Source organism: Eleginops maclovinus, chromosome 5, assembly GCF_036324505.1.
Source record: "Eleginops maclovinus isolate JMC-PN-2008 ecotype Puerto Natales chromosome 5, JC_Emac_rtc_rv5, whole genome shotgun sequence".
Taxonomy (NCBI): Eukaryota; Metazoa; Chordata; class Actinopteri; order Perciformes; family Eleginopidae; genus Eleginops; species Eleginops maclovinus.
The window spans coordinates 10,885,690-10,912,947 of NC_086353.1; the positions used below are offsets into that span (position 1 = coordinate 10,885,690).

Sequence of the window (27,258 nt, forward strand, 5' to 3'; positions counted from 1 at the left end):
TCTATTACACCTAACTTCCACATTTACGTGACGCAATTGAAGGGGCCGTGCAAGGGAATGGGTGGCTACGGTTATCCACCACGCTACAGCTGGTTAAACAAGCTGCAGTGACTAGCTATCTTCAGATGTGAAGTAGGTTGCATTTAAACCTAAACGGACTTAACATGTAACAACCGTCGGTTTTAAGGAGCATTAGAGGTGGGACTCCGTTTAATATGGCCTGACTAATGTTATACACCTTTGTTATGCTAGCTCACAGCGTTAGCTCCAGCTAAGTTAGCCAACGTTAGCTTTTTAAAATGCATGTGCGTCTCATAAAATCAATCACCTGACCATTATTTTTTAAAGTGGTTTAGACATTAACCATACAGCAGTTGCGGTTTCTGTGTTGTGACACGGGGTCAAGCTAAGCTAAGAAATGTGAGCGTAGTCGCCCTGTCTGTTTACAGATGCTATTTTCACAAGGTATTTAGGTGCATTCTGTGATTACAGCTACATTTTTCGTCTTTAATACTTGTATGCATTAGTATTGTTTTTGGCATTGTCTCCTATTCCCTTCACAAATTAGTATGTTGCCGACAGAATTATGAACATCTAAGCTAAACCGCTGCATGTTAGGTCACATTTAGTGTATATCTCATCAGGCGAGAATCCTATAAAATACCTAACAATGACCCTTTGGTATTGCTCAACCCTACTTCAGAGATGCTGTGTATAACGTAAAGTATGCCAACTGGGGGTTATCATTCATCATTAGCATGCCATACTGTAGATGAAAAAAATATGTAATACAGAAAATAGGGCTGGCTGAGAGAAAAGTTAGATTGTTCTGCTTCATGCTCTTCTGTGGCGTCCTTCGTATCTAACCAGAGTTGGGTGTTACAGTAATGTATTACTTTCTGCTGTTTTTAAGAAATCACAAACATCGAGAGACATTCGGACACCTGACAAAACAATTGTGCCGGTAGAATAGTAACTCAGTAAGCCTGCTTACTATTGGTTTAGAGGGCTGCAGAAACAGATTCGCGATTGAGAGCTGCAGGCTCACGATTGAGAGCTGCAGGCTCACAATGGAGAGCTGCAGGCTCACAATGCAGAGCTGCAGGCTCGGAAAAGTAGTGTAACGCATTACAGTTCAGAGACAGTAATACTGTAATGTAACTTATTACTTTAAAAAGACAGTAACAAGTAATATGTGCTGTATTACATTTTGGAAGTAACTTGCCCATCACCGTATCTAAAACTCCACATGTATGATTGTCAGCTAGCAGCAGGCATATGGAAGCTATGTATTTATTGATAAAACAGAAATTTGACACAAACAACTGAACCCATATTTGCAAAACATGTTGCATTATGTAACAGTCCCTTGCTGAAATAGTCTTAAACATGATATTTCAAATACTTCCATCACATCAGCATGCTTTTTACACATCTACAGTATATCATGACACCAGCTCCTTGGATCTTTGAACACACGTGTTTCACTGTCAGTTTTGATTTCCCAGGTGAAAATACAATTGTGAATAGCTATTAAACAGATACAATTCATTTTCACTGGAGCACATATCTGTAACCTAGTGTGCAACTTAAACCGTGTTTTAATACCATTTCAATTCATAATTCATTAGAGCTAGCTGATAACATGCTCAGTGTTCATCATGTTACATTAAAACAAAACTGTTGGCAAATATAGTCAGTTTCAATATCCAAAATATTGAATAATATCTCCACTATACTGATGTCATTTCTTAATCCTCTGTGTCTGTTTTTGTGTTCAATGTGAATAGGCTGCAGTCATGGGCCCAGACACGGCGCCTGTCTCTAAAACAGAATCTCCGGAGGAAAGTTAGTGTTGAAGCTTCTTTGTAATGTATTATTTCTCAGTCAAGTTTATAAAGATGTTTAATGGCAGAAGACTGAATTTCAATTCAGTAATGTTTACAAAGGTGTTTGTCAATAGTTACATTTCTTTTAAATTACATTTTCAAAAGGATATTTTTTATGTGATTTTTCTTCAGGTCCAGGACAAGTCATTGTGAAGGTCAACACTGATTCAGATTCCTATGAAGTATCTACCGACTCTGAGCCAGACAACTCTAAACATCCAGAGAAGTGTTACACTTGTTCCATCTGCAGCAAGGCATTTGACAGACCATCAAAGCTAGATAGGCATAAACCTGTACACACAAGGAAGCCTAAGACTCTTCATCAGTGTGAGCATTGTGAAAAGAGTTTCACACAACAAGAGAAGCTTATCCGACACCAGAGTTTCCACAATAGGACTAACAAGCACCCCTGTCCTGACTGTGGGAAAGTGTTCAACAGGCCTTCAAAGTTAGAGAGACACAAGCGCACACACTCGAAGAAACCAAAGGTGCCTCATCAGTGTTCTTACTGCATGAAGACGTTCAGTAAACTTAACAAACTTGTCCGTCACAAGCGAATGCACACCGGGGAGAGGCCTTTCACCTGCTCCGTCTGCGGAAAAGGATTTTCTGAGTCTGGTCACTGCAAAGCACATGAAAAAACGCACGAGGAACAGCCAGAAAAACCTCACTGCTGTGCAGACTGTGGGATGTGTTTCTTCAAGGCATCAGAGCTCCGTCGGCACTCTCGCTCTCACACAGGAGAGAAACCTTTTAGATGCAACTTATGTGATAGCTGCTTCTCGCGCTCAGAAGGACTCAAAAGACACATGAGGAGCCACACAGGAGAGAGACCATACAAATGCATCATCTGCGCAAAGGGATTTTATTCTCGTCAGGATTTAAATATTCATGGCTTGACCCACTCTGGAGAGAAACCACATCTTTGCCCCGTGTGTGGTAAAGGCTTCTCGCAGCTGGGCAACATGAAAGAACATGAACAAAATGTTCACATTAAGTCAGAGAAATATATTTGCAATGAATGTGGGGCAACCTTTACACGGTATAAGTCACTGACGAAACATCAGCGGACACACACAGGTGAAAGACCCTACTTGTGCCTCACCTGTGGTCGCAGGTTTTCGTGGAGCCATTCTCTCAGCAGGCACCGGAGGACGCACACACACATGCAGATGTCTATGGAGACAACCAAAGACACATCACGTTTTGAAGGACCCTCTGAAAATCCTAGCAATTGAAAATGGAAGTGAAAACTTTATAGAAGGACATTTCATTTTGAAATTATCCTAAGCTAAAATGTACTAACTTGGAGCAAGGAGGTTAGGTTTTTTGAGGTTGTTCTTTTCCTGCTGCTTGTCTGTTTGACAGTAGGATTACAGAAAAAGTATTGGCTGGGTGTCCATGAGACTTGGTGGAAGGATGTAACAAGGGCCAAGGAAGTATCCCATAACTTTTGGAGCAGATCTGAAACTATCAGATTGATACATTAGTCATGTTTCACTTTTGGAACATTGTGAGATAGGAAATGTGGAGGAAAAAAGGGGAACACAAGTTCTAAACTACGGAGATTCATGTGAATCAGCCCTTAAGTCAGAACAACCAATGCAAAACAGCTTTAGTGTTGTTTAAACACACAGAGCACTAAAATACAACACATCTTTGTAGCGTTCATGTTGTTTCCACTACTAGAAGTTTGTAGTTATTTAGATCTCAATTTGAAACTACGGTACGATTCACCTCGCAACTTGCTTTGCTATTATAATATATCAATCAGAGCTTCTCAGTACAAGGCTCCAAATATTTTCCCAATATATGTTTTTATCTAAGCTGTGTTATTTTGATGAAGATAGAGGACTCGGCTAATTAAGTACAATGCAGTGTGCTTATCTTATGTAGTGATTCTCTGTTTACATCGTTACTTTTAGACCTGCCTTTAGATAGTGTGAAATAATATCTCATTGTGTAATGAATTTCTGTTACTTACTAACCAAAAGGTATGTCACAACCAAAGTAGAGATGATCTAAACAAGACCTAAAACTCTTTTTGACTAACAACCAAACTGTTACGTTTTACAAAATGTACCAATTATCTGCAACTGAAATGTTGGCTTTCCGATATAGGTCACATAAACTAATGTAATCCCCTACCTTACAAGAGGGCACCCGTGAACATTAACCAGCACCAAGATGTGTGCATGGGTTTTACCATTAACTCTGGTATTTTATTTCTGTACTTTCTTTCTAATAACAAAGAATGCCAAAAATAAATCGTGTTTTGTACTCTTATATTGAATTATTTCTCTTCTTTTAAATAATTAAACCTTTGCAGAACTTTTAATGTTACACTGAATCAGAACAGAAACATGCTATTACATTTTTGTTTATGCAGGTATATTACGCTATCCTCTAATGTGAAACCCCACTGCTGTTAGATGTTTAAAGCTTACATAATGAAAAGTAGTTTGTGCAAAATATTAAGAACTGTTTTCAGTCTGACTTTATTTAATACATATCACATGTTGAAGTTATTTAATACTTTACATTTATCTTTTTGTGAGTCTATCTAGGTAGGCCTACATGGCTTACTTTCAATACTAATGCCTTAAATTGTGCCGTTTCACCGCAGAGTAACCACACACAAATAGATATTCAAATAATTTGTCATATTTAATTCTATTTTATAAAAAATATAGCCACACATAAACGTTTACCATATAACAGCTATTACAATTAAAACCCTTTTCTATTGTGTACAACGTCTGCTGTTGTTTACCAAATCATTTAGCTGCGCGTTGTAAAACCTAGCATGTAAGGTTTTAGTGTAATATGAGTTCGCATTTTAAATAGTAGATCAATCAGTACCAATAGCAAAAATAAAGTAAATCTGCCTTAGTACATGTATTGTTCAAGAAAACATTAATTATCCATCTAGATTCAACATCAACTAATTACTTATTAAATGTCCCAATTGCAAACACCACGTAACCTTAAATTGGTTTGTACGCCTCTTTTAAGTTCTAACATTTCCGAGAGGATGTGAATGCAACGAGGAAGTTTCGTCGACCAATGAGTGGCCAACAGAATCCCAACGGTTGCTAGGTAACGTGTGTTTGTTGTCACAGTGGTTTGAGAAAAAACAAGAGTTTTTCTTGCTAAATTTAAATGTGTTCGATAAACGTAGGCCTACCTTAACAATTAACAGTGAAAAGAGATAAATTACGTTTCTCAAACATGGCTTCTGAAACACAGGGCGTGCCTCAGCTTGAACTGGAGTCTGTAATTGGGTTCAGCGGTAAGTTATCCTGCACACCTCCAAACTGAAGTAAGCTAACTAATCTTGCGTTAAAGCAAAACAAACTAAGGGATACAACAAGCTAGCAGGCTAATGCACATTGCCATTGCTGTCTGCTTATTAAACGTTACTTTTTAAATCAAGGGGTAGTCATAATGATCCCAAACTGTTTTTCTTTGCCATTTTTATTATTATTTTAAAACACGTTATATCTTTAATCTTATGTTATGCTATATTTTGTCCCATCAGGTCAAGTGATTTCTGGTTTGAGAGTGCATCCCGACAGAGAGTACCTGATCTATCCTCTGGGGAGCGCTGTCATCCTGAAGAGAATCAAAGATGGCAAGCAGGAGTTCCTGCATGGACACACCAACAATGTGTCCTGTATTGCAGTGTCCAAAGGTGGACTGTACATTGCATCTGGTCAGGTCAACTTCATGGGCTTTAAGGTAGGTGTAGTTGCTATACATTATATTTCATAGTTTCCGATATGGTAACACAATAACACATTGTTTTATGTGCAGTAAGTAAGCAGACTGTTTTTTTGCTTCAGAAATATATGGTCTTGAAACTGTTTTTAATTAGAAAAATGACAAAATAAATGTGTCATTTTCACATTTAACATTTTAATTAATATCCTAGGCTACGGTTATCATCTGGGACTATGCCAAACGAACAATCTATGCCACGCTGCTGCTCCACCAGGCTAAAGTAGAGGCCCTGGCCTTCTCTCCCAATGACAAGTACCTAGTGTCCCTCGGAGGTCAGGATGATGGCAGGTACATTTTAAGTGTGGGTGGTACAGGTCAGAATAAATTACGCTTTCACCCAAATAACCACATTCCTTGCAAATTAAATTCTGCAGTTAAAGGAGGAAATGTAATGGAATAGAAATTCCTTAGTAGTATGTAAATTCACTCAATAGTACTCTTTTTGTTTAACGCGTCAGGTGTTTTTGGTGTATTTTCAGCATTGTAGTATGGAATATTGAGACCAAGAAGGCCATCTGTGGGAGTCCAGCATCAGCGCACAGTGCCGGGCACTGCCTCACTGTGCAGTACTCAAACACAAATGACAATATTTTTGTTTCTGCGGGGAGGTGAGTGAATGCTGTTCACTAGCATTCTGTAAACCCGGTATCAGCCATGTACTCTAACTGTTCTCATAAAGTATTTTATTTTCATTGTTCTTTTTTGAGCAGTGGTACATTGCGAGTCTGGGAGCTGGATGTCCCCAACAGGAAGATCAGGCCCACAGAGTGTCAGAGAGGCAAGCTGAAGAGGATTGTGAAATGTTTAGAGGTATGAGGCCTTGAGAATCTTTCATTCACATCAGTTTATTTGTGCCGTTTATTTTACTAGTGTGCCATTTTGAGGTCTATCTGACTTTTGCATTTGCCAAAAGTAAGTAAATAATTAGGGGCACAGTTGCGGTAGATGTTTTTGGTAAGATACACAGCTAACAATCTATTACCATGTCTTGCAATTTCATGTGATATTACAATTTATATTCAGATACACTGATATTGGAATGTGTTGTCTATGTTGCGACACAGATCTCAGAGGATGATAAATTCATTTTCTGTGGCACCACCAGTGGAGACATAATGAAAGTCAACCTGAAGACAGGGCTTCTGAGTGACTGTGGTCCTCTTAAAGCAAAATACAGCCTGGTAAGTTTGGGTAATGAGACTCATTATTCGTCCTTGTGAAGGTAATATCTGTTGTTGCTAACTCACGCTTTGCCTAACAGTGAGGACTTCTGCTGCGTATACTGACTTAACTGATGGTCCTGATGGCATAATTCATTGTCTAATCTAAGAATGGCTCAATTAGTGTATCTCACTTGATTTATGACCAATTTATTTTCTATCTTTAATGGATTGGTATGTACTCTCCTCTCGTTCTTGAACTTAGTCTTGATTGCAGGTAGTAGCTTTTACTGTAAAAAATGTGGACAGCGCTTCAATATGTAAGAAAACTGTCTTTCCATCTCAGTGCTCTGTATGTTCTGCGCAGGGTGTCAATGTCCTAAGGGTGCTGAAGTCTGGGGACCTTCTTGTAGGCTCTGGATCTGGCACATTTACTCTCTGTTCCAGCACTAACTTCAAAACTCTTAAGTGAGTCCAACAACTGTATATCTGAATCATCCACATGTAATAAATTGTGGTGTGTGAGGTTCACGGCTTTTTTCCCTATATGTTATATATTAAATGATCTATCAGGGCTACTTCTGTAATATAAACAGTGTTACTATGTGCCATATTTTCCCACATCAGGAAAGTGGAGCTGGAAAAGGCGGTGACCTCCATCGCTATAAGAGGAGAGGGCCAGCAGTTCTGGGTTGGGACCTGCGCTGCTCAAATGTTCCGCTTCAGTTATGATGACTTCAAAGCTGAACTCGTTTCCACAGGCCACAACAGTGCTGTCAAGGATGTAGCCATATGTTTGTAAGTGGCACAGAGACTATTCACGGAGAAGCGGTTACATTTCAACACGAGAGAATAAAATGGCAAAAGGCTTTTGACTGCTTTTACATTTTGCATAAAATATATACTCAACTAATTGAGGAACAACATTATTCTATTCAATAATTCCTTTCTCCTACAGTCTGACAGTATACATTTTTTTCCAAGAGAGTTTTCATGATACAGGGTTTTAAAATCAGTCAAGTTTATGACATTTTGGAGAATAACATTCAGTTATTTTCCGATAAACCTGAAACAAACAAAAACAGCAAACAGTGTTGGGCCAGCTGTCTGTTCAGTTCTTCTGCCAATGTTTTAGCTTCCTTCCTAAACCTTTATAGTGAATGGCTATATGTGTTTTTTTGAGCAAACAGTTTAAACCGTATTAACCACTCACAATGCATGCCTTCAGTACCCCACTGTGCTCGCTAGAGGGTGACACATGCTTACCTTATCCATGTCCGGTTTTAACAGTTTTCGTTTTGGTCATAATGTTCAAAGACCTGGGTAATGTATTGAGTTTATATATTAAATAATTAATCAATGGATGCATGGCTAAACCTAACACAAATACCTTTATCTCAATTAGCACTATGTTGTAACAGACAGGTCATACCCGTGTTCACTATACTATGAAGCCAAATCTTCCTCTCTCTCTTTTGTATATTTTAGTGGAACATCTGAGCTATTTGGAACCTGCTCTGATGAGGACATCAGGTTGTGGCACATAGACAAGCCCAAAGAGCTGCTACGCATCACTGTGCCCAACATGACCTGCAACTCCCTGGACTTCATGGCTGACGGACATAGCATCATCAGCGGTTGGTTTCCTGCCGAGATATCAGCTAACAAGACATTAAACTGATTCACACAAGGAATATATCGACTTTTTACATTTATTTTAGGTGTAGTGTAGTCATAAGATGTGGATCAGACACAATTACTCGTTGCTCAACACCTGTAACAATTGTTCCCAAGTTAGATACTATACACATTGAATCAAATGACTGCTCTTGTTAAATTAACAATGTGTTTCTCTCTCTTTAAGCATGGAATGATGGCAAGATTCGTGTGTTTGCACCAGAAAGTGGCCGGCTCATGCTCACCATTGACAATGCACACAGAATGGGTGTGACAGCAATTGCTGGCACCAGGGACTGCAAGAGGATCGTCAGTGGAGGGGGAGAAGGGCAGGTCAGTAGAAAGGACAGGGATGAAAACATAGAATTTTAATGTTCTCCCCAAATGAAAACAAAAAGCACCCCATGGACATTCCCCACAAGCCCGATTTTGTGATTAGCATGATAATATTATCTTTTACAATTGCAGTACCCACTAATTCCCCTCAGGTGAATCTTATGCTCGAAGACACCATGTGGAGTAAACGCAGAAACAGTTGGTTGCACAACACACTGTTTCTGGACAAATGTTTTTTTAATTTAGAAGCCATATGCTTAAATGAGTAATGATAATGCAGCTCAGTTTTGGTAGTTTAGGTAGACACGTTCCTGACACAGTTATGTCTAGATTTCTTCTAGAGGAGCTGTTTGTGCATTTCTGTTATTTATGGTGGAACTGTGAGAAAAACACATTTAAAGATGAACATCATGGAAGAAGCTATGACATTTTATTAAGTAACTTCTACAAAAATGTGAGGCTGTGAATTATTAAAGATCATTTCAGTTAAGATGCTTGCATGCAAATCATGATATAATCCATTATACATCTATGACCAAGATCCAAAACTATGCGTAACACACGCTGCAAATACATACTCAATATTTTATGTGTTTGGACACTGTGGCACACAGTACGATTGCATTTTGACAGATAAAAAAAGTATGTTTTTTTAAAGAACTGCTCAGTTTTGTATATTAGTTCTACAATTTTATTCCAAATCATTTAAACATAGAGAATATTTTTAGGTTTAACATCTGATTTAAAAGAGATTTCCTATGAGATTAAACAAGTTTTGGCTCATTTGTTGTAGGTCCGTGTCTGGGAGCTGCAGCCACCTGGCCATCGGCTGCTGGAGACCATGAAAGAGCACAAAGCCACCGTCACATGTATCAAAATCAAAAGTGACGACAAAGAGTGTGTGACTGCCAGCTCTGATGGTGCCTGCATCATCTGGGACTTAGTGTGAGTAGGCCACCTGCATACACAAACACTTGTTTTTGAACAAAAGGCAACAACAACAACAACAACAACAACAACAAAAGACACACCTTACATATACAGGATGTTTTATCTTTAAACCTTTTTTTGTGTATCGTACATTAAATACTCACATTTGCCTTTAGTAGAAGTATGAAATGCAGTACACAGCGGTAAAACAGCCCCACTTAGTCACTATTAGTTAATTCTTCATTTTATACCTTAGAGTGATTAAACCCTAGTTTAGATTTTTCCTAAAATTCAGAAATGTGTATTTTTGCAGAGAACAACAACAAACAAGTATAAATGTGCCTTATTTAAACAATTAAAATAAATACTTATGCTTATGATTTACAGTACATAGCCACCACAAGAGAGAGTGCAGCTTTTTATATTAATGTCGTCATGAGAGTGAATTGCTGAAGCTGGTCACATGTGTCTGGCTGGAACAGTAGGAATAGAAGAAACCCATTCTTTATTTAGTTATCTAAAAATCCTTTAATCTGCGGGGCTTCTCTGTGGGGAGAATTAAAGCTTAACTTAAACTCTGATGGTGTTCATGTTTTATTCACGGTCTATCCTGTCCAATGAACAAATCTGATTAAAGCCTTCTAAAAAGTATGCCTATGATTACTAACAAACTAAAGGAATATTAGTCAGATAAGAACCTTAATAAATCCAGATTGGCAGCTTATTCAGCTAGATATAAAATGAGTGTGTGTTAGTTGTGTGGGCGGTACGTGCTTTATTTGCATTGTTTGTGCTCAGAATCATTTTAAATGTGTTTCTACACTGTTACAAGTTTATGTTATGTTGTTCCCTGGTTGGATAATGTTAAATACATTAAACTGTGCTTAGCAGTTGATGAGGACACTTTTCTAGACGGCTACTACACTGTCCTCTCTCTCCTCTTTTTATTTTCATCTTCTGCATATCCTGCTGTAGGCGGTTCGCGAGTCTTCAAATGGTGATTGCCAACACAATGTTCCGGACTGTGTGTTACCACCCAGAGGAATACCAGCTCATTACCAGTGGCACTGACAGAAAGGTATGTTTAAGAGCAGCACTCACACCATACTAAAACCACATTTAAGAAAATACTCCTCTTCAAGTTGCATTTCTGCACTCTAAACCTCACTTAAGTTAAAGTGTATGTACATTTTCTCAGCAGGATTCATTGAAATGTAAGTGTGTATGGTGCATTATGACTGCTTTAGTACTTCATATACTGTTAGGTAGTTTCATAAACGTCATCACAGTTATACGAGAACCACATATCTCTAAAAAGACACATTTTCCTGGGCTCAGAAAAACAGTCCATTATTCCGTTTTTGTGACAATGTTATTTTCAGTCTTAAAAAGGTTTATTTTCTCAAGAGCTAGGAGACATTTCTCAACCCATAACGTTTTTTATATAGTTCTTAAAAAAAAGTCTAAAACTGGAAATATTGAGACACATGGTCTCCACCTGACAAGAAGTTTAGGAGAAATTCTTATCTGTAAAGGAACTTTAGCCGTCAACCACATGTTGGAGAAGAAAACGTGGAATGTAGTGTATTAAATCTATAAAGTAAGGGGAGAAAACAGATACACAAGTACAGATACGTCTTGTTTTTACTTGAGTAAATGAACATAGCTTGTACACATTACATTTCTATGATTCATTTATTATATCTTCGCTATTTCCTTCTATTCCTATATTCTCCGAAATCTGTCCATGTGTCTTGATGATGGGATTTGTCTTGGTTGGTTTCATGCACTGCCGTGTAAGAGTTGGTTAGCAAAGAATTCCCAGGGACAAAAGTCCCATGACTCTCGGGGGAACAATAATAATAGAAAATCCCTGCAAAGAGACTGGCACTCACACAGTCATAATGTAGATGTCTCATTATGCTGTTATGTTATTATAATCTCCACTCAGTGTGCATGAGAGAATAGCCTACCGCTGTGGTAAGATCAGCAAAGAGAAGCACAGTGAAGACTTCCACAATCACACACACTTGCACGTCTGTAGATTAGTTTGAAGGCTTGTAATTTGTTTCTCAGCTGAGAATAATTACTGACTGCTAGTCAGTGTGACAGAGACACTCAGCCCTCTAAGTATGTTATTTTGCGAGTCATTTTGATGACTCTTATTTACATGAGGTCAGAAGTTCACAGTGGCAGAATGAAATGCTTGTTTCCTTGATTGTGCACTTCATCCACGCCCCTTGAACCCGGCCACACACTAGACACATATTGTTGCCTCCTCTGCATGCTGAGAGCTGAGGACAAGTTGTGCTGATTAACACTGTCGATGTGCTGAGTGAGCAGAGGGAGAGAGAGTGAGAAGGAGGAATTCATTGAAGGGGAGAGAGAAAGAAGGGAGAGATGAGACAGGGTAGGGGGGGGGCGGTGGTGTTCGTGCCTTCCTGCGGATGTGCCCATACCACCCGAGTGCCAGCCAGATCCACCATCTGCTCATCCCAGGACACAGGCGCTCTGTCTGGGGGAACAAATACCAACACTCTGCTCTCTCTCTTCTCCTCACTTCAACCCTTCAGCATATCCCAGCACGCCTCTATGAGTAGAAACCCAGACCGATAGGACAGAGAGAAGGTGTGAACAGAAAGGAAGGGAGTGAGAGAAAAATAAACAAAATAAGTAAAGGGTGGGGGGGGGGGGGGGGTGTATTTACGATGGTGATGCATATTTTGATGCTGCATTTAGTGAAGATAAATGTGCTTCCTTTAGGAGGACGGGGATAGTGGAGAGCAGGTATATCTTCCAGTTAATGTTGCCGTGTTTTGAGAGGACGTAGCTTTGCTAACTTTATTAAAATGTTGGAATTTCGCTGTTGCATGGTTTGTACCTTTCCCTATCAACCCCACAGGTGCCCCCTTAAGGCTTTAAGATAAGAAAAGTTAATATGTACTTTATTGATCCCAAATCAGGAATTGTTTTCATTGAAGCAGCATAAAAAAGAAGGCATTGCACATAAGTAGAAATAAAAGAGTAGATATAAACAATTCTACAATGTAAACATCTCAAAATAGAAATAAAACAGCATTCGAGAGTACAAAATATACAATTGGACCTTGACTTTTGTAAATCATTTGTCTTTGACTCCAATCTGTTGAAACAGTCGATTTAAATAAAGAACCTCTCTACATACAAATATGAAGAGAGTATCCAACCTTAAAGCAAGGAATCTCTGTCTGTCTGTGTGTGTGTGGATGTCCTCTGCATACAGTAGGCCTAGCGTTTCTTACTCGCCCGTACGTTCATGTAATTAATTTCGGCCCATGTTGTGGCTATAAGCCAGATTCTGAGGCTAAGGTGGATGGAACACAGATGGGCCTAGACAACTCACACAGGTGGGAGTCTCTAATAAGCTGCTGAAATGAGATAATGGAGTAGGGAGAGGTTGTGACTGCAGCACAGAGGAAACCATGGCGGCTATATGACATACGCCAGAAATAAATGATCGTGACAGCAACATTGTCATACTGGTTTGAACAGAAAATTGTACTTAAACAATATTTGTTTCTTTTGTCTCTCATTAGTGTTTTTCAAGGGTACTGTCTTGTTGCTGTTTGTTTAAAAGGTGGTACTATCATTTTGCATTATACAGACACACTTTAGCTGAGTTGAATTGCTCATCTGTAGGCCTTCCTGATCTTGTACTGAAGTAAATATAGCATTGCTTTGGTATTTGATCTAGTTCACCTCTGGTTGAGGCTGTGCTTTCCTAAATAAGGTTTTGTAAAGTTATTTTGTGGGAATATTAATCTGAAGTATTTGGCAGGCCCTCACCTAAATGTTCCGGAGGTTTGTAAGGGCAGCTTATTGCTTTGAGAATCACTCTGCAGTTCTGTAACTATAAATAAGACTTTTTTTTTTCTCCTCTTGCCTTTTGTTCCTCTTTCATTCCATAATAACCAAGAGTATTTGATACGTCGGTGTGAGATTTCATTTCCCCTCCTATAATGCAATACAGGAATGGTCTTGTGTAGAGAAATGAAATCCTATCTGAGAGGCTATTCTTGTAAATGTTGCGCCTATTCTGTGAAGCTCTATAGGTAACATTTATTGTACTGTTACACACAGCCAACTAAGGTTAGTCAAAAAGAAGAGTTCTGCATATTATTTGTAAGCAACATTAGTCAGGATATTTTCAGTTGTGTGATCATTACATTTTAGATTTGCTTTACTGACTTGAAAATAGCTTCTGTAATTTTACACACACATAGAGACTTTGAAAGAGAGCCGCTCAATCTTATATTTTAAATTAATTCATACAGGATGAGTCACAATACTGATTTTAATGATCATCCGCCATCTTTATTTACGGTCTTCAAATTTTAAAACATAATCAGCTTGGTCATATAAATAACAAGAAAGGACTCTTGTTGTTGTGTGGTACTGTGATGTTTCTGCTGCCTGCGATATATAAATAACTCAGGTTTCAATTGCCTTTTGTGTGACTTGATACTTTGACAGCTATATAACTTGTGGGATGATTAAATCCTATTTAGATCAGCAAACGTGGTTTCAATTGGTGTGTGTGTGTGTGTGTGTGTGTGTGTGTGTGTGTGTGTGTGTGTGTGTGTGTGTGTGTGTGTGTGTGTGTGTGTGTGTGTGTGTGTGTGTGTGTGTGTGTGTGTGTGTGTGTCTGGTTGATATAATCCAACCATAGATATACTAATTTCCATACAGAGTACACATAATAAAGCAGTAAAGGAAGCTCAGGGTGGCTTGAGGTCACATTGCATATTAACATAATAGGAAATAATACAAAATATAATGATGTAATTGAAATATAGCACAACTACAAAGATATGCTGTCAGCTGTATAATTTGTTTTGCGAGCCAATAGTCTGCATCAGTCCATAAATCAAACCACACCAAAGAAATAATGATGTGTCATTGAAGTTGCCTGCTTGGCTCATTTTCATTTCCTTGTTGTTAGTGGAAAAAAGTGGCTCCACAACAACATGCAAAGTTCCTCTCCCTCTTGAACAGTGAGTTGTCCATAAACAATGCCAGTGATGAACAAATGCGTGTTACCTGCCTCCTCAGGTTGCCTACTGGGACGTGTATGACGGATCTGCCATCAGAGAACTGGAGGGCTCGAAGGCTGGGGCCATCAATGGCATGCACATCACACAGGATGGCAAACACTTTGTTACAGGTATGGCCCATTAGACGTCCGCTGCCTGTTCGATTGTGTTTGCTGCATACCTTTGAGTGATTTTCCTTCCAGTATAATTTAACCAGAATGAAAAAATAGTCTATATCTGCCAAAGGGGTTAATGGGCACTCAATGTGTAGAAGATTATCATTTCACACTTGCTGAAAATGTTCAGATAAAAGCATGATCAGCTTTTTCTGTCTATGTAATTTCAGATGGTATTTGTATTGATCCTGGCATTCCTGTGGGTTTTTTTCTCCAGTTGTCTGATTTATTTGCAAATACAGATGAGAGTTTGGCTCTCATTTTTTGTCTGCATATCCTGTATTGACAATACTCTGCTCAAACTTCTCTCATGTTACTGACATATTCTTCACCTTTTCATGACAGGTGGAGATGACAAGCTGGTGAAAGTGTGGGACTACATGGAAGGTTCGGTAACCCATGTAGGAATAGCTCACGGTGGCAGTATCACCAGCATCAAGGTCTGCTCCAACAACCGCACCCTGGTCAGCACCAGCGCAGACGGAGCCATTATCAGATGGAGGTTCCCTCACCCTGCTTCCTCTTAATGTCACATGTGGAGTCCTGCAAACTACGGGTTCTACTTTTAATACAGGAACACTACACTCATACTCATATGTATCCAACATTGTCCCCTTATTGTTCTTCTTAGCAAATATTTCTATGAGAGTTCTGACATTGCAGAAAAGGTTCAAAACCAGACCAAAGGAAAATAATCCTCTGTTAGATTATTTTATATTTTCCAGTAAGGATGAGATTTAAAGAAGTGTAAACATTACACTTTCTGAGCAGTCTGGTCTCTTAAATGGTAATTCCCCACAGGAGCTGAATATGGGTTGGAATTCACAGAGCGACACTTTACTTGAATTTAAAATTACACTTCAAGGCACAAGAACTTACTATTCACATCGAAGTGTCGGTATTCTTTAACTTCATAAGAACAACAGAATGAATGCTGTTTTACAGACTGTCTCAAACCAGAATATGTAAAAACAAGTCCATATAATACAGCATATTAAATGTACTTAGTTATGGTTCTTTAGTCTGTTTCTGTAGAGAAAAGCGGAGGCTTAGATTGTTGGCTGCCTAAGCACAGGGCTGCTGTCAGCTAATCTATCAACAGTGACTCCCTGAAGGATTCTAGTTTAGACAGCAGAAAGCTTCTCTGACTGTCTCTGATCTGAACCAACTCTACCCACCATTGTTTAAAATGGATAATCTAAATAATTAATCACTCGCCCCTGCTTCCCCCCAAAAAAGTAAAATGGCAAACCTGCAGTATATTCAGTAAGATCATCCCTGGATCAGTAAAAGATCTCTGTCTTAGTACACTGGTTATGCATAGAGGACAATTGTGGGTCCTCTACTGTAGGGAAGCTGAGTTTGACACATAATTAGATGTTTTTTTTACAATGGTGTACCATACACGCTTTTTTCTTACATTGCTGGAATAATTGCATCGGGGAAATTATGGAGATTTTGGATGGGGCTCTGACGATCTATTTCAATAAATCAGTACATCTGGCCGACTATTTTCAATCTTTAGTACTGCTGAGCTGTGAAATTAAGCTTCAGGATGATTAGATTCTGAATTCAACACAAAAGCTGCTGGATCCCCCTTTAAAAACTAGGACTGCATGTTTCTGGCCGAGTGGTTCTTTATTTTATTAAGAACTCTTTTTTCCATCGTTGTTTAGACTATTACTTAGTCAGGACAGTTCCTTTGAAATACTAGTAAAAGAATGGAGACTTACAGGCAATACCAGCAATATCCACTTTCCACCTGAGTCAAAGCTCATGTTAAACAGTAGTATGTTTCCTTAAGGGCAGTTTGAGGAGACCCTTAAAGATGTCACAGAAAAAAGCATTTCTAAGGTAATGATATTTTTAAACTAATTCCAAGCCAAGGGTGCATAGAAAGAGAAAGCTTCTTTTTTTTTACCAAGCTCTGAGCACATCCATTTGTTTTACCTTGTGGAGCTTCCAGGGTGTATAGCAGCAGCATGAATGTGTGTAAAGGCAGCCAGGCTATTTATAGGATGCTGTAGATGTGTATGTAAATGTTGGTGTGTTATAGATAACACATCTCAATGACAGGGTCAAGCAAAGAAGTAGCTGGTTTGTCTTCATTGTAGGCTTGAGGTTGGACATATGGTGAGGTTGAAGTGTAAGATTAATGTAGACAACAGCTATGTATGGAGACTGATTGCCTGCCAGAGCCTCTGTTTGTAGTCACCATCCATCCATCTTCTCCTGCTTTTCCGTCAGGGTCGCGGAGGTAACAGCTCCAGTCACTGTTAACATTTCTTGTTATAACGATAACCAAACATAGAAATGTACTTAACAATACCACAGAGAGATGCACAACTACCACATAGAAACAAAATGACCACAGCAAGAAACAAAACGACTAAACAGACACAAACCAACCCAAAAAAGACATAAAAAGACCATAAAGAGACACACAGCAACCAAAAATAGACGCTGCACGTCAAAAAAGAGCTGCAAAATGACCAAAAAGATACACAAAACAACCAAGGACATGTCAAATGAGCACCAAAAGAGACCAATCAAAGATACAAAACAACTAAAAAGATAACTCTATGTATATGTGGCTCTTAATAATAATAATATTTTTTTTAATTTATGGTCGCCTTTCAAAGCTCTCAAGGAGAACTTACAGAAAATAATAGTTAGGAGGAGTGCTCTTTATATGTCTGTACTTATGAGCCTATATTAGGATCATCCAACAAATGTCAATGATTTCTTCTTTAACACCTCCTAAAAGGTTAAATCAGGTGATGTTGTAATTGGTCCTACAGGGGGCAGTTTAAGGCTACAGTGCTTGACAACATTGTGTTCTCTCATCAACATTAAATTAATCAACTTCCTTGTTCCTTGTGCAACAATCAAGACATGTTAATGTTTGTACTTTTTGCCATTCCAGGAACAATGTGAAACTGTACGAAACATTATTTCCTGCTCATTGTATGAACATTTATTTTGATAGGTGTAATTCAATACAATTAAAGAAATGTCTAAGGGGAGGGCATTAGACGTGATCATCCCAACATAAACGTGTTCATTGTAAAACCCCATTGAGAGGACGAAGGGAGGGAGAAATAGCGGTGGTGAGAGAGAGTCCAAGACCGCCAGCGTACGATCCTGCGCTGAGATGAGGAAGTGTGGGTGAACCTGCTGAGCGAAGGGAGGAAAGCGTCTCATCGCTGTAGTTCCTGGAGAGAGCGTCACCTACAAAAACGTGCAGGCTGGTGACCACGTCGTAGTTGGAATTACCGGGATGTCGGGATTAATATCAGTAACCATGTGCCTTATTGGCACCGAGTGGGTGCCACCTCAGCGGTAAGGTTTGAGGAGAGAAGGGAGGAGGAGGAGGGGTAGACAGCCCGGCTTGCAGACAGGTGCGACTCCACAGTCCGTTTTATTTTCTCTCGGTCCTTCTTAGTAATACAGCCATGGATACCCGCAAGGAAAACAAGGTAAGAAAAGCTATGAAACCCAAAACAACAAAGCGAAAGGAGAAGAAATACAAAACCGGAAGGTTTACTAGGAGGAAATCTCTGCGATCTTTTGGGAATTTCATGGGAAGGATCCTTAAAACTTTGGGCACTTTTGCGCACTTTGGCGACGCGGAAACGGCGGACGCGGAGGACGACGATGGCGGGTTCGGGCGAAGCGCTTCTGGGGGGCTCAGAGACGGCAGTGGGCAGACCTCCAGGGAGGGAACCGTGAAGAAGAGCTCCACGGTGTCCTCCACTCACGGCTCGGTGAAAGACAGGCTGTCGTGGTGCTACGGCGACAAGACCCCGGGTGTGCTGGGACTGAAGAACCACGGAAACACCTGTTTCATGAACGCTGTGGTTCAGTGCCTCAACAACACGGACCTGCTGGCCGAGTACCTCGGGCTGGAGCAGTACAAGTCGGATTTGTACCACAGGAGGGTAAACGGGGAGGTGAGAGGCTTGGAGCCCCAGCCCGCCAGGGGAGAGGTGACCGAGCAGCTGGCGTCGCTGGTCCGAGGCTTGTGGACCCTGGAGTACACACCGCAGCTGTCAGTGGAGTTCAAGGTGAGGACAGAGAAGGCACTGGGTGATATTGAGTATGCTGCTGATGCTGCTTGCGTTGTTATTTATTTTTTGGTAGAGACTTGTCTTAATTCCAATCCTCTCCGTAAAAAGGGTTGTGCTTGCTTGATTCCTTGACATGCTATTGAGGAAAAAGTTCAGAGACAACTTTTTCTTTCTAACATATTTACAATTGGAAATAAAGCTACAATGTATTCAATTGTGTATTGTATTCAAGTGAATTATAGCCACCTTTCTATCTGACCAAAGCATGCATCCATGGGCCCTGACACCCCCAAGTTAAACCCCTGTGTTTCAATTGGTCTGTGATTATTTTATTAACTGCACATTTGTCTGGGAATGTGCCCTTCTGCAGCACAATAAAACCAACATCATAGGGCCTTAAGGCATTCTAAATCAAATCATCACCATCTAATTGACACGCAGCAAACCTGTAGCCAGGTAGTTTTACAGCTCAGGAGTGCTGATGGTTTTCTGGGTCTCTGGGCAAAATATAATTAAATTGACTTGAGTTGTCTGCTGTGTCTAGTGCACTCACTGAGTACTTGGAAAAGTCATTGCACAGAGAAAGGGATAAAAGAACAGATGAATTAAGTTCAACCGGATATTTGTGTCCCAGGGCCCCACTGAGAGCTACCCCAGCAATAAAGAGATGTCATTATCTGCAGGTAGGATTACGTATACACATTCTTCCCACATGGAATCCCCCCAGTTACAAGCCAAACTGTTTTTTTCACTCAAAGACAGTGAAATCCTGTGTCCTGTGGAGCCAGCCTAACAACACAGTAGGCATATGTCAAGAGGGTTTTGTAGGATTTGTAAGTAGTATACATATCACAGACTATATTGGTAACACAAATGTTTGAATGAACACACTGGGTGAGGACATGGTTCGCTGTGGTTCAAAGGGCAACAGTCTACCTGTATGTCCTATTTTGGTGAATAAAGAGACACAGGGGTGTGTCTTGCCACTTTGTCTCTTAGTTTCAACATTTTATTATTGTTTATTGAGCTATAGTGGTAGTTTTGTGTGTGCATGCAATGTAGTTACTGATTACACACTGGTTGCAAAGTCTCCTCCTGACTCACCTGCCCTACAATCCAACATTTCAGTAGGTTTGTCTGCATTCCCCGCCTGTCACTTGGAGTGCGCGGAGTTAAGCATTTCTGACTTATAGTTGCATACACTTCTAAATGCATGTTATAGGAGTTGCAAAATCTTTTGACAACATATAATGAGATATAGATAGACAATAGATCAACAAGTGGATAGCACTTACAAACAGAAGGCTTTCTTTCTGTTCCACTCGTTTATGGCTGTTGTGAGCCAGGGCTGCGGGGTTCCCTTCTGGCCTTAGATGACAGTCAACCCGTATTGGCTTCCTGAGTGATGACTGCTCTGTTGCATCAACAGACAGCCTGGGGGAAGTTGTAGGGAAGTAGGTGCACACAAACACATATATAGGGAGACATGAGTGAGATATAATTTTCTAATGGAAAGGTTTGATATTTATACTTTACTTATTTTATCACAGGTTAGTGATACATTAGTAATGTGTATCAGAAAGAGTGCAGTTTAATAAAAAGCTGTAAGGGAAAGTTATAAACAAAGAGGAACTGGCTGTTTTTTTCTGAGAAATGTAAGGAGGCATGGTGTTATGGATCTTTAATCCTGAGTGTCTGCATGTGTGCAATTTGAAGACCAACTTAGGCCTCTGTAGTCCTTTTTATTTATACATTGTTTGGTCTTCAAGGGTATTCAGGTATAGTTTAAAGGCCTTGAATGTAAAAAGCAGGTGTTATATTCAAAAACAGATCTCTTTGAAGTAGCAACAGGATGAATATGATTCCTCTAAATCCCATAATAAAAACTATACAAAAACATACTGTGGCAATCTGATATTGTGTGTTTACTCCGGGCCAAACATTAGCAGTCTCTGACAGGTGATCAGATAGTCCCACAATGTTTGATTCAGTATACGTGTTTCATTCAGGCGCTTTTATAGCAAAATTGGTTAAAAATGATGGTTGATGAAAGTCCCTGAGTCGGCCATCTGCTGGAAGGAAACATGGATTATTAGCCCTTGAACTTAATGTCTGAATTTGCTGCTCTGTTGTCACTCTCTTCTTTTCTTTGTTCTATTACTTCTCATCATACTGGTCTGCAAAAAAAATAAAAAATCCATATACTTCACTACCCTTTTCTTGACTCGCCCCACCGCATGGACACAGTGATTTGTGTTTGTCTGCTCATCCCAGGGTGAGGCAGAAGAGAGGATGTTTACTGTGGCAAGTGCTTTCAGCCTGGAAAAGCAGGATGCCCCCTGCTGAGACGCCTCCATTGGTGTGCACTCAGAGCGAGAGAGAAAGAGAAAGTGGGAGGGAGAGACATGGCTGGTAAACAAAACTATATTGTCCCTCGCTTGACTGTCATAAGACCACTCAAGGCTCTACTTACAAAAAGGGAGAGGCAACTTTGACAACTGATGGTCATTACCAAATCTGTTCACACTATTGCATGTCCTGAAAGTGGAAAAGTACGTTTTTCAGAAAGTTCTCCGACTTCTTGCATATTGGGATCTGTATTGAGATGAGCAGGAGTCATGTGATTCTCAGGAAAAATACCATTATATAAACTGAAGAATGACCTCAGGCTTAAAAGCAGGGAGTTAAGCCAACATTTAAAAGCTGGAGGCATTCCTTGTAAAAAAAGTTGGAGATAGTTTTGTTTTACTTTCTTGAATGGTTGTCATATACCAAAGTGTGCCTCTGTTTTGCTCAGCTGCACACATTTAGATGTATTAACCACATAATGACGGTTTTGTTCCAAAATATCAATAGATTTCACGTGTAAAAAGGTGAATTGTGTGATTCACTAGCATGGTTAGGTGGGTAAGGTTAGGTTATAAAAAATGTAGTCTTTAAGGCTCAGACATGCTTATTCCTGGTGGGTGAGGATGAATGATGAGAGAAAAGGAGCTTCTCGTAGGAATCATTGTTAGAAGGTTGTTAGAAGCTGTACTCATTAGATTCCTAAAAGTCTTACACTTTTGAGTCGATGATATGAAATGTGTTACAAAATGCAGTTGAGCTTACAAAATTGACAGTGATCGGGATAATGGAGGGGCTGTATTTAGAGGTCAAAAGTCATAGATGCCTTGCTTCACCTTTGATGTTGAAGGAATCTGGAGACATGAAGCGTCCTTTTTCGGACACTCAAAAAAGGTAGTCTACATCAATTTAACTTTACGACAGAGCGAGCGTGTTCTTTTTATTGCGTTACACTCCTGACCTAATGGATTTAACAACACTGTAACTACTTTGAGAAGTTGTAGTGGAGGAGCCAGGGTTCATCTTTTTTACGCTTGACAGAATGCAGCTCTGCGAAGCCAGAGGAGCTCAGCCGTGGAGATGAAGCCTGGTGTTTTAAGCAGTCTTGTTTGTTCTGGGAGTGCCTGGCAGTGTGTGACAGAGAGGCAGGACAGCTAGACTGATGGTTTGTTTGTCTTTTCTTGTCTCTGCGCCTCTTCAAAGACCACTCTTGTTCGTACTCTTAGTGCTGAAGGTGTATACATTGTTTGTGGAAAGACACACATACATTGCTGTGGGGATATGCACCACCTGGACTGTGCTGAGTATGCACAGCGGGGCAGCCTCTCATTTTAGTTTGTTAGTGGCAGTCTTTCAGGGAAACAGAAGGGGACTCTTTTTTGGGAGTTTTTAGCATTATGCGGCTAGAATATTATTAGTATATGCTGTTTTTAGGAAGACTGAAGATATAATAATTAGAGGTTTTTATGTTTTGCCACTGATATGCAGGGAGCTCTACAGTATGTCTTAGCTGTTAAAGTACGTGGGCAAGTGGTAACGCTTCAAACATTTCATCTCAAGATAGACTACTTACAAGTACTGTAACAGAGCCACCATATGCTGTTTGGGAGCAGCATGCATTCCCACGACTCAGTGAGCCTCACTCCATTATACCTGCACCACTGTGACAAAAGGCAATAAAAGAACACAAGGAGAAGTGTGTCTGTGCTGTATCTGTGTAAGCACTACAATATGAGACCATTTTACTCCAGGTTTATTATCCCTCCCATGATTTATGTACAAAGCCTGAAAGACACACACAGTGCAGGAAGCCATGAATAGGAGTAAATCAATCTTTAGTATAATGGGATGAAATACTGCGAGCACCAAGTCATGGAGTTTGGGATGACTTTCCTACTTTATCTCAGTGATAGGGAAGCATATGAAAATGGCATAAATTCATACGGCACTCGATGGCATGACCGATACAGCATGCCAGACTCTCAGTTGGGCACATATATTTACAGCCTCAGCTGTGAATCCTCAGAGCATCAATCTCTCAGTTTCAGCAGAGCCCAGGGAGCCTTTTCCTGGGCTGTAAACCATTCAGAGGCGATTATTTCCATCTCATCCCTTCTTATTTCTTTCTGATCGCCTGTATATCCCACACTGAGGACTTCTGCAGACAAGCAGGCTTTGTTCAGTCTTGACTCACTGGCACCTTTATTGAAGGCTTCTTAACGCAGTGGAGGAAATATAAGTCTGTTTTCAAGACGTTGCATTTGGAGTTTCTTTAAAAATACCTGCCTGTTCTCTTTTGGTCTGGAGGTCAATCCATTGGGGCCTAGGAAGACACAGGAAGTAAAGTTGAGGCCTGCAACTATCATCATTTAAATTATTGATAAATCTATATAATTTTCTCAATCATTGATTTGCCTTGTAATAAAAACTTTAATCATTGCTCCCAAAAGCCAATTAACACATATTCAAATGTGATGTTTTGGTCATGTATTAACTTCCCTCTTAGAGAATAAACCAAAAAATCCCAGAAAATAATCCATATTTAAGAAGCTGTAATCATATAATTTGGATATTTCTTCCTTAAAATATGACTCAAACTGATAATCAATTATCGAAATAGTTCCCAAAGTTGTCATCAACTAAACTGTTGTTGAAAACTTTGGGATTTATACTCGCAGCTCTACATTAGCTGAGTATATGTAGATTTCAAATAATGGCTGGAGGAAGAGGCAGGAAATGACAGGTGGTGCTATGCTTCAAAGAGAGGCCCGTCTCTCTCTGTGTGTGTGTGTGTGTGTGTGTGTGTGTGTGTGTGTGTGTGTGTGTGTGTGTGTGTGTGTGTGTGTGTGTGTGTGTGTGTGTGTGTGTGTGTGTGTGTGTGTGTGTGTGTGTGTGTGTGTGTGTGTGTGTGTGTGTGTGTGTGTGTGTGTGTGTGTGTGTGTGTGTGTGCGTATTGGCCCGAGCTCAGCTGGGACCTTTTAGTGGAGGGATTGGTTGTAACATGATAGAGAGGGTAGAGAAGAGACATTATAGCACTGAAGGAAAAAACTAAGTTTGTGTGTGTGTTGGTGTGTGAGTATGTATAAGACAGGGAAAAAAAAGATATGGAACACAGCATGATGGTTCCAGAGTGACAGAGTGGTATAATTCAAGGCTGTAAGTGATGACTGTCCTGCGTCCAGAGGTGAGCCAACATCACCAGGCCGCTGAAAAATGAAACAGCAAATGGAGCAGCCAGCACTGACAGATTCTATCCAGCCTCATTCCAGCCTGTAAGGTGTGTGTGTGTGTGTGTGTGTGTGTGTGTGTGTGTGTGTGTGTGTGTGTGTGGTAAAGAAGTGTGTTCCTCTTAATGTTAAGCCCTATCTTAATTTATCAGTAACATTCACTGTTAGTCCGACAGAAATCTATAGGCCTGCTTGGCAGGTTCAATCATGATGAGGATAGGTGTTGTAAATGTTTCTTTTAGGGAGAGAGAGGACATTTGTCTGATGTATGTTTAAAATACATTCCTGTCTTGCCAGCACTCTAATCTGTCATTATTTACAGTGGAGGAAGATGGATGTGGTGAGGCCATGAGGGGGTAATGGTGTGAGGTGAAGCAAAGGTAGCAGGACGGGACATCAAAACAGACATCTGGATGTTGGAAGCAGGGAATGTTGCCAGAGTGCAGCCCTATCTCTGCTGACCGCTGGGAGGTCATGACCCCTGCTTTGGAGAACAAAAAGTTTATGGCTGTCTCTGTGTTATCGCTCTTGTAGGCTTTCTTCTTTTGGTAGCTTTCTTTGTTTTGAGAAAAACTGGCAGTCCTTGATTTGTATCCTTTTCTTTGTGCCGAGACAGAAAATGAAACAAGACATTGCCAGCACTACACATCCAATACTGAACTGTGGAGCTCCTACTTTTGTTTGACTTGACTTTTGATTGTCCTCAATATATTAAATGTGACATGTTGTGTTGCAAACAGTGACAAAGGGGGGAAGAGGGTTTAACAAAACAGAACATTAACAGATACATTTTTAGGTGACAAAAATGATAAAATTAGGAAAACGAAAATCATGCCATATCGAAGAAGACTTGAAACTAGCTATTGAGACAAGGAATTCACTTTTTCATTTTCGCATAAATGTATTTAAAACCAGACTTAGTTTTGCAAGTTTGGACACTACCTGCTTGCTTTAGCAAGAATGCAAGTTAAAGCACTTCTGAATTGGTTTAGTTTTTCAGGCCATATTTGTCTGATCAGCGCTATCAGGGGTTGAGAATAGGATCCCTGGTTTAGACTGATCAATATTACTTATAAAAAATGATATCCTCCCCCGAGTTGACCCTTAAGCCCATCTTTAACTTTGAACAGCTATGAAGTGTTTGCTTAACAAACATGTAAGCTCCAACCAGAGCTGTGCTGAGGTCAGCTTTGAACACTGCTAGAGTTTACAGTGGAACTTGACATTTCGACTAACCTGCAGTTTGTTTTTTCTTTGTCTCCCTGCGTTTCCTTACCATCTCATTCATTTATTTCCCTTCCTTTACAAGATTTCAATTAATCCTAATCCAATCCTGCCAGATCTACTTAAATTACTTTGAGTCTTTATGGCACATGTCACCAGAGACACTCTGAGAGACAGCACTTTAAACACATACCAAAAAGATGAGTGAAATTATGATCCCAGCAATCACACAGACAGTACACAAACCAAAACCAGGAGATAAGGCTTTGTGAGGGGTCTTACCCTCGTCTAAATGAAGTCGTAACCTCTGGATGTCAGCATGTTTCTGTGCCTAGAATCACTGTAACCTTGGAAACTGTTTTGACCACTATTTTGTGCGTAGCTTTAAGAGACTCTGCTGCCTCCTATTCCTCACTTGTCATCCCGGGGCCAGTCAGTTTCGTCCTTTTTGATAAGGAGACAAAACAACACTTGCAGGTCTGTTGAAACTCCGCCAGCGTCCCTCTCTCCTCCTTTTCTCCGCCGGCCCATCTCTCCATCTGTCCCTCAACCCTCCATCCCCTGTCAGTGCTCCCTCAGAGCGATGAAGCTCATTAGCAGGCTGTCTCCGTCAGGTAGAGGGGGGTCCTCCCTCCCCTGTTTATATTTAGATACTGGGATACTGCAGGTATAATGTGGTGATTTTTAATGAGGTCTGGAGCAGAGGATGAATCCTGTCAGTCTCACATCGAGAAGGAAAGCAACAGAGAGATATAGCCGTACAGTGTGGTGTACTCTTAATAATGTCTTTAGTTTTGCATGTCAATTTTTCTGTTGTGACTCATACAGTCACAACTCTATCCTCATAATTGAATAAGACAGTCTGGCATTTATTTTCTAGTAGCACCTGTCATGGTCCTGGGTGTCCTCTTTGTGAGTCATCGTTTCATATGCAATGTGAAAGTGTTTGGGGAACAATTTCTTAAAATATTATTGGCAAACACTAATGGCTTATGAAGACTGTCTTATTGTGCTACGCTGCCCAAAATAGCCATCAGGGAACATTACTTCAACAAGCACAGTCTTAACATCTTTCAGAACCAAAATAATGCAGTCACCTTACTTGTTTCAAAGGAAAGGAAAAATACCATTCTTCTCATTGGTGACATGTTTCACGATGCTTATACCATGCAACCCGTCATTTGCTTTACATTGTGAAGTGTGGTTTGTGGTTCTGTGTAATTGTATTCATTTGAATAATGAAGTTATGAGGTTTCAAGAAAACACAGATGTTTAGTTTTCTCTTTCACTCTTTCTCTGAACACACACCTCTACACACAAAAAGGCAAAGATAAACAATAAACAAACCAATTCAAACTAATAGTTCAG

The 27,258-nt window shown here is 40.0% G+C and overlaps 3 protein-coding genes across 6 annotated transcripts in view; all 3 read left to right on the plus strand.

The window, feature by feature from the left end:
• Nucleotides 1-30: 30 nt before the first annotated feature.
• LOC134865308 (zinc finger protein OZF-like) lies at nt 31-4,175 on the plus strand. Of its 4 annotated transcripts, none has more exons than XM_063884811.1 (3): nt 31-132; nt 1,791-1,848; nt 2,022-4,175. In XM_063884811.1, the coding sequence occupies exons 2-3, from the start codon at nt 1,800-1,802 to the stop codon at nt 3,125-3,127; spliced, it is 1,155 nt and encodes a 384-aa protein (XP_063740881.1). In that variant the 5' UTR covers nt 31-132; nt 1,791-1,799; the 3' UTR covers nt 3,128-4,175. The 4 variants fall into 4 exon arrangements, with proteins under 4 accessions (XP_063740881.1, XP_063740883.1, XP_063740882.1 ...); XM_063884813.1 differs by having other exon boundaries at nt 49-465; XM_063884812.1 differs by having other exon boundaries at nt 50-198.
• Nucleotides 4,176-5,031: 856 nt separating this feature from the next.
• cfap52 (cilia and flagella associated protein 52) lies at nt 5,032-18,124 on the plus strand. The gene is made up of 14 exons (XM_063883758.1): nt 5,032-5,181; nt 5,431-5,630; nt 5,824-5,960; nt 6,152-6,280; nt 6,383-6,482; nt 6,737-6,853; nt 7,200-7,300; nt 7,460-7,630; nt 8,321-8,469; nt 8,697-8,842; nt 9,639-9,790; nt 10,751-10,853; nt 14,867-14,978; nt 15,369-18,124. Exons 1-14 carry the CDS (start codon nt 5,121-5,123, stop codon nt 15,548-15,550), a joined length of 1,860 nt encoding a protein of 619 aa, XP_063739828.1. The 5' UTR covers nt 5,032-5,120; the 3' UTR covers nt 15,551-18,124.
• usp43a (ubiquitin specific peptidase 43a) overlaps nt 18,125-27,258 on the plus strand; it is an 88,769-nt gene continuing 79,635 nt past the window's right edge. The window contains exon 1 of the mRNA XM_063883757.1: nt 18,125-19,090. Within this exon, the coding sequence (XP_063739827.1) occupies nt 18,479-19,090 (612 nt within the window). The 5' untranslated portion in view covers nt 18,125-18,478. The remainder of the gene's footprint in view (nt 19,091-27,258) is intronic.

Bases quoted from the DNA above. Each gene is read 5' to 3' on its own strand.
- cfap52 (XM_063883758.1), top strand. From the start codon at position 5,121: ATGGCTTCTGAAACACAGGGCGTGCCTCAGCTTGAACTGGAGTCTGTA. The intron at 5,182-5,430 runs GTAAGTTATCCT...TTGTCCCATCAG, and splicing joins GTCTGTAATTGGGTTCAGCG to GTCAAGTGATTTCTGGTTTG. The intron at 10,854-14,866 runs GTATGTTTAAGA...CTGCCTCCTCAG, and splicing joins CCAGTGGCACTGACAGAAAG to GTTGCCTACTGGGACGTGTA.
- LOC134865308 (XM_063884811.1), top strand. From the start codon at position 1,800: ATGGGCCCAGACACGGCGCCTGTCTCTAAAACAGAATCTCCGGAGGAA. The intron at 1,849-2,021 runs GTTAGTGTTGAA...ATTTTTCTTCAG, and splicing joins AACAGAATCTCCGGAGGAAA to GTCCAGGACAAGTCATTGTG.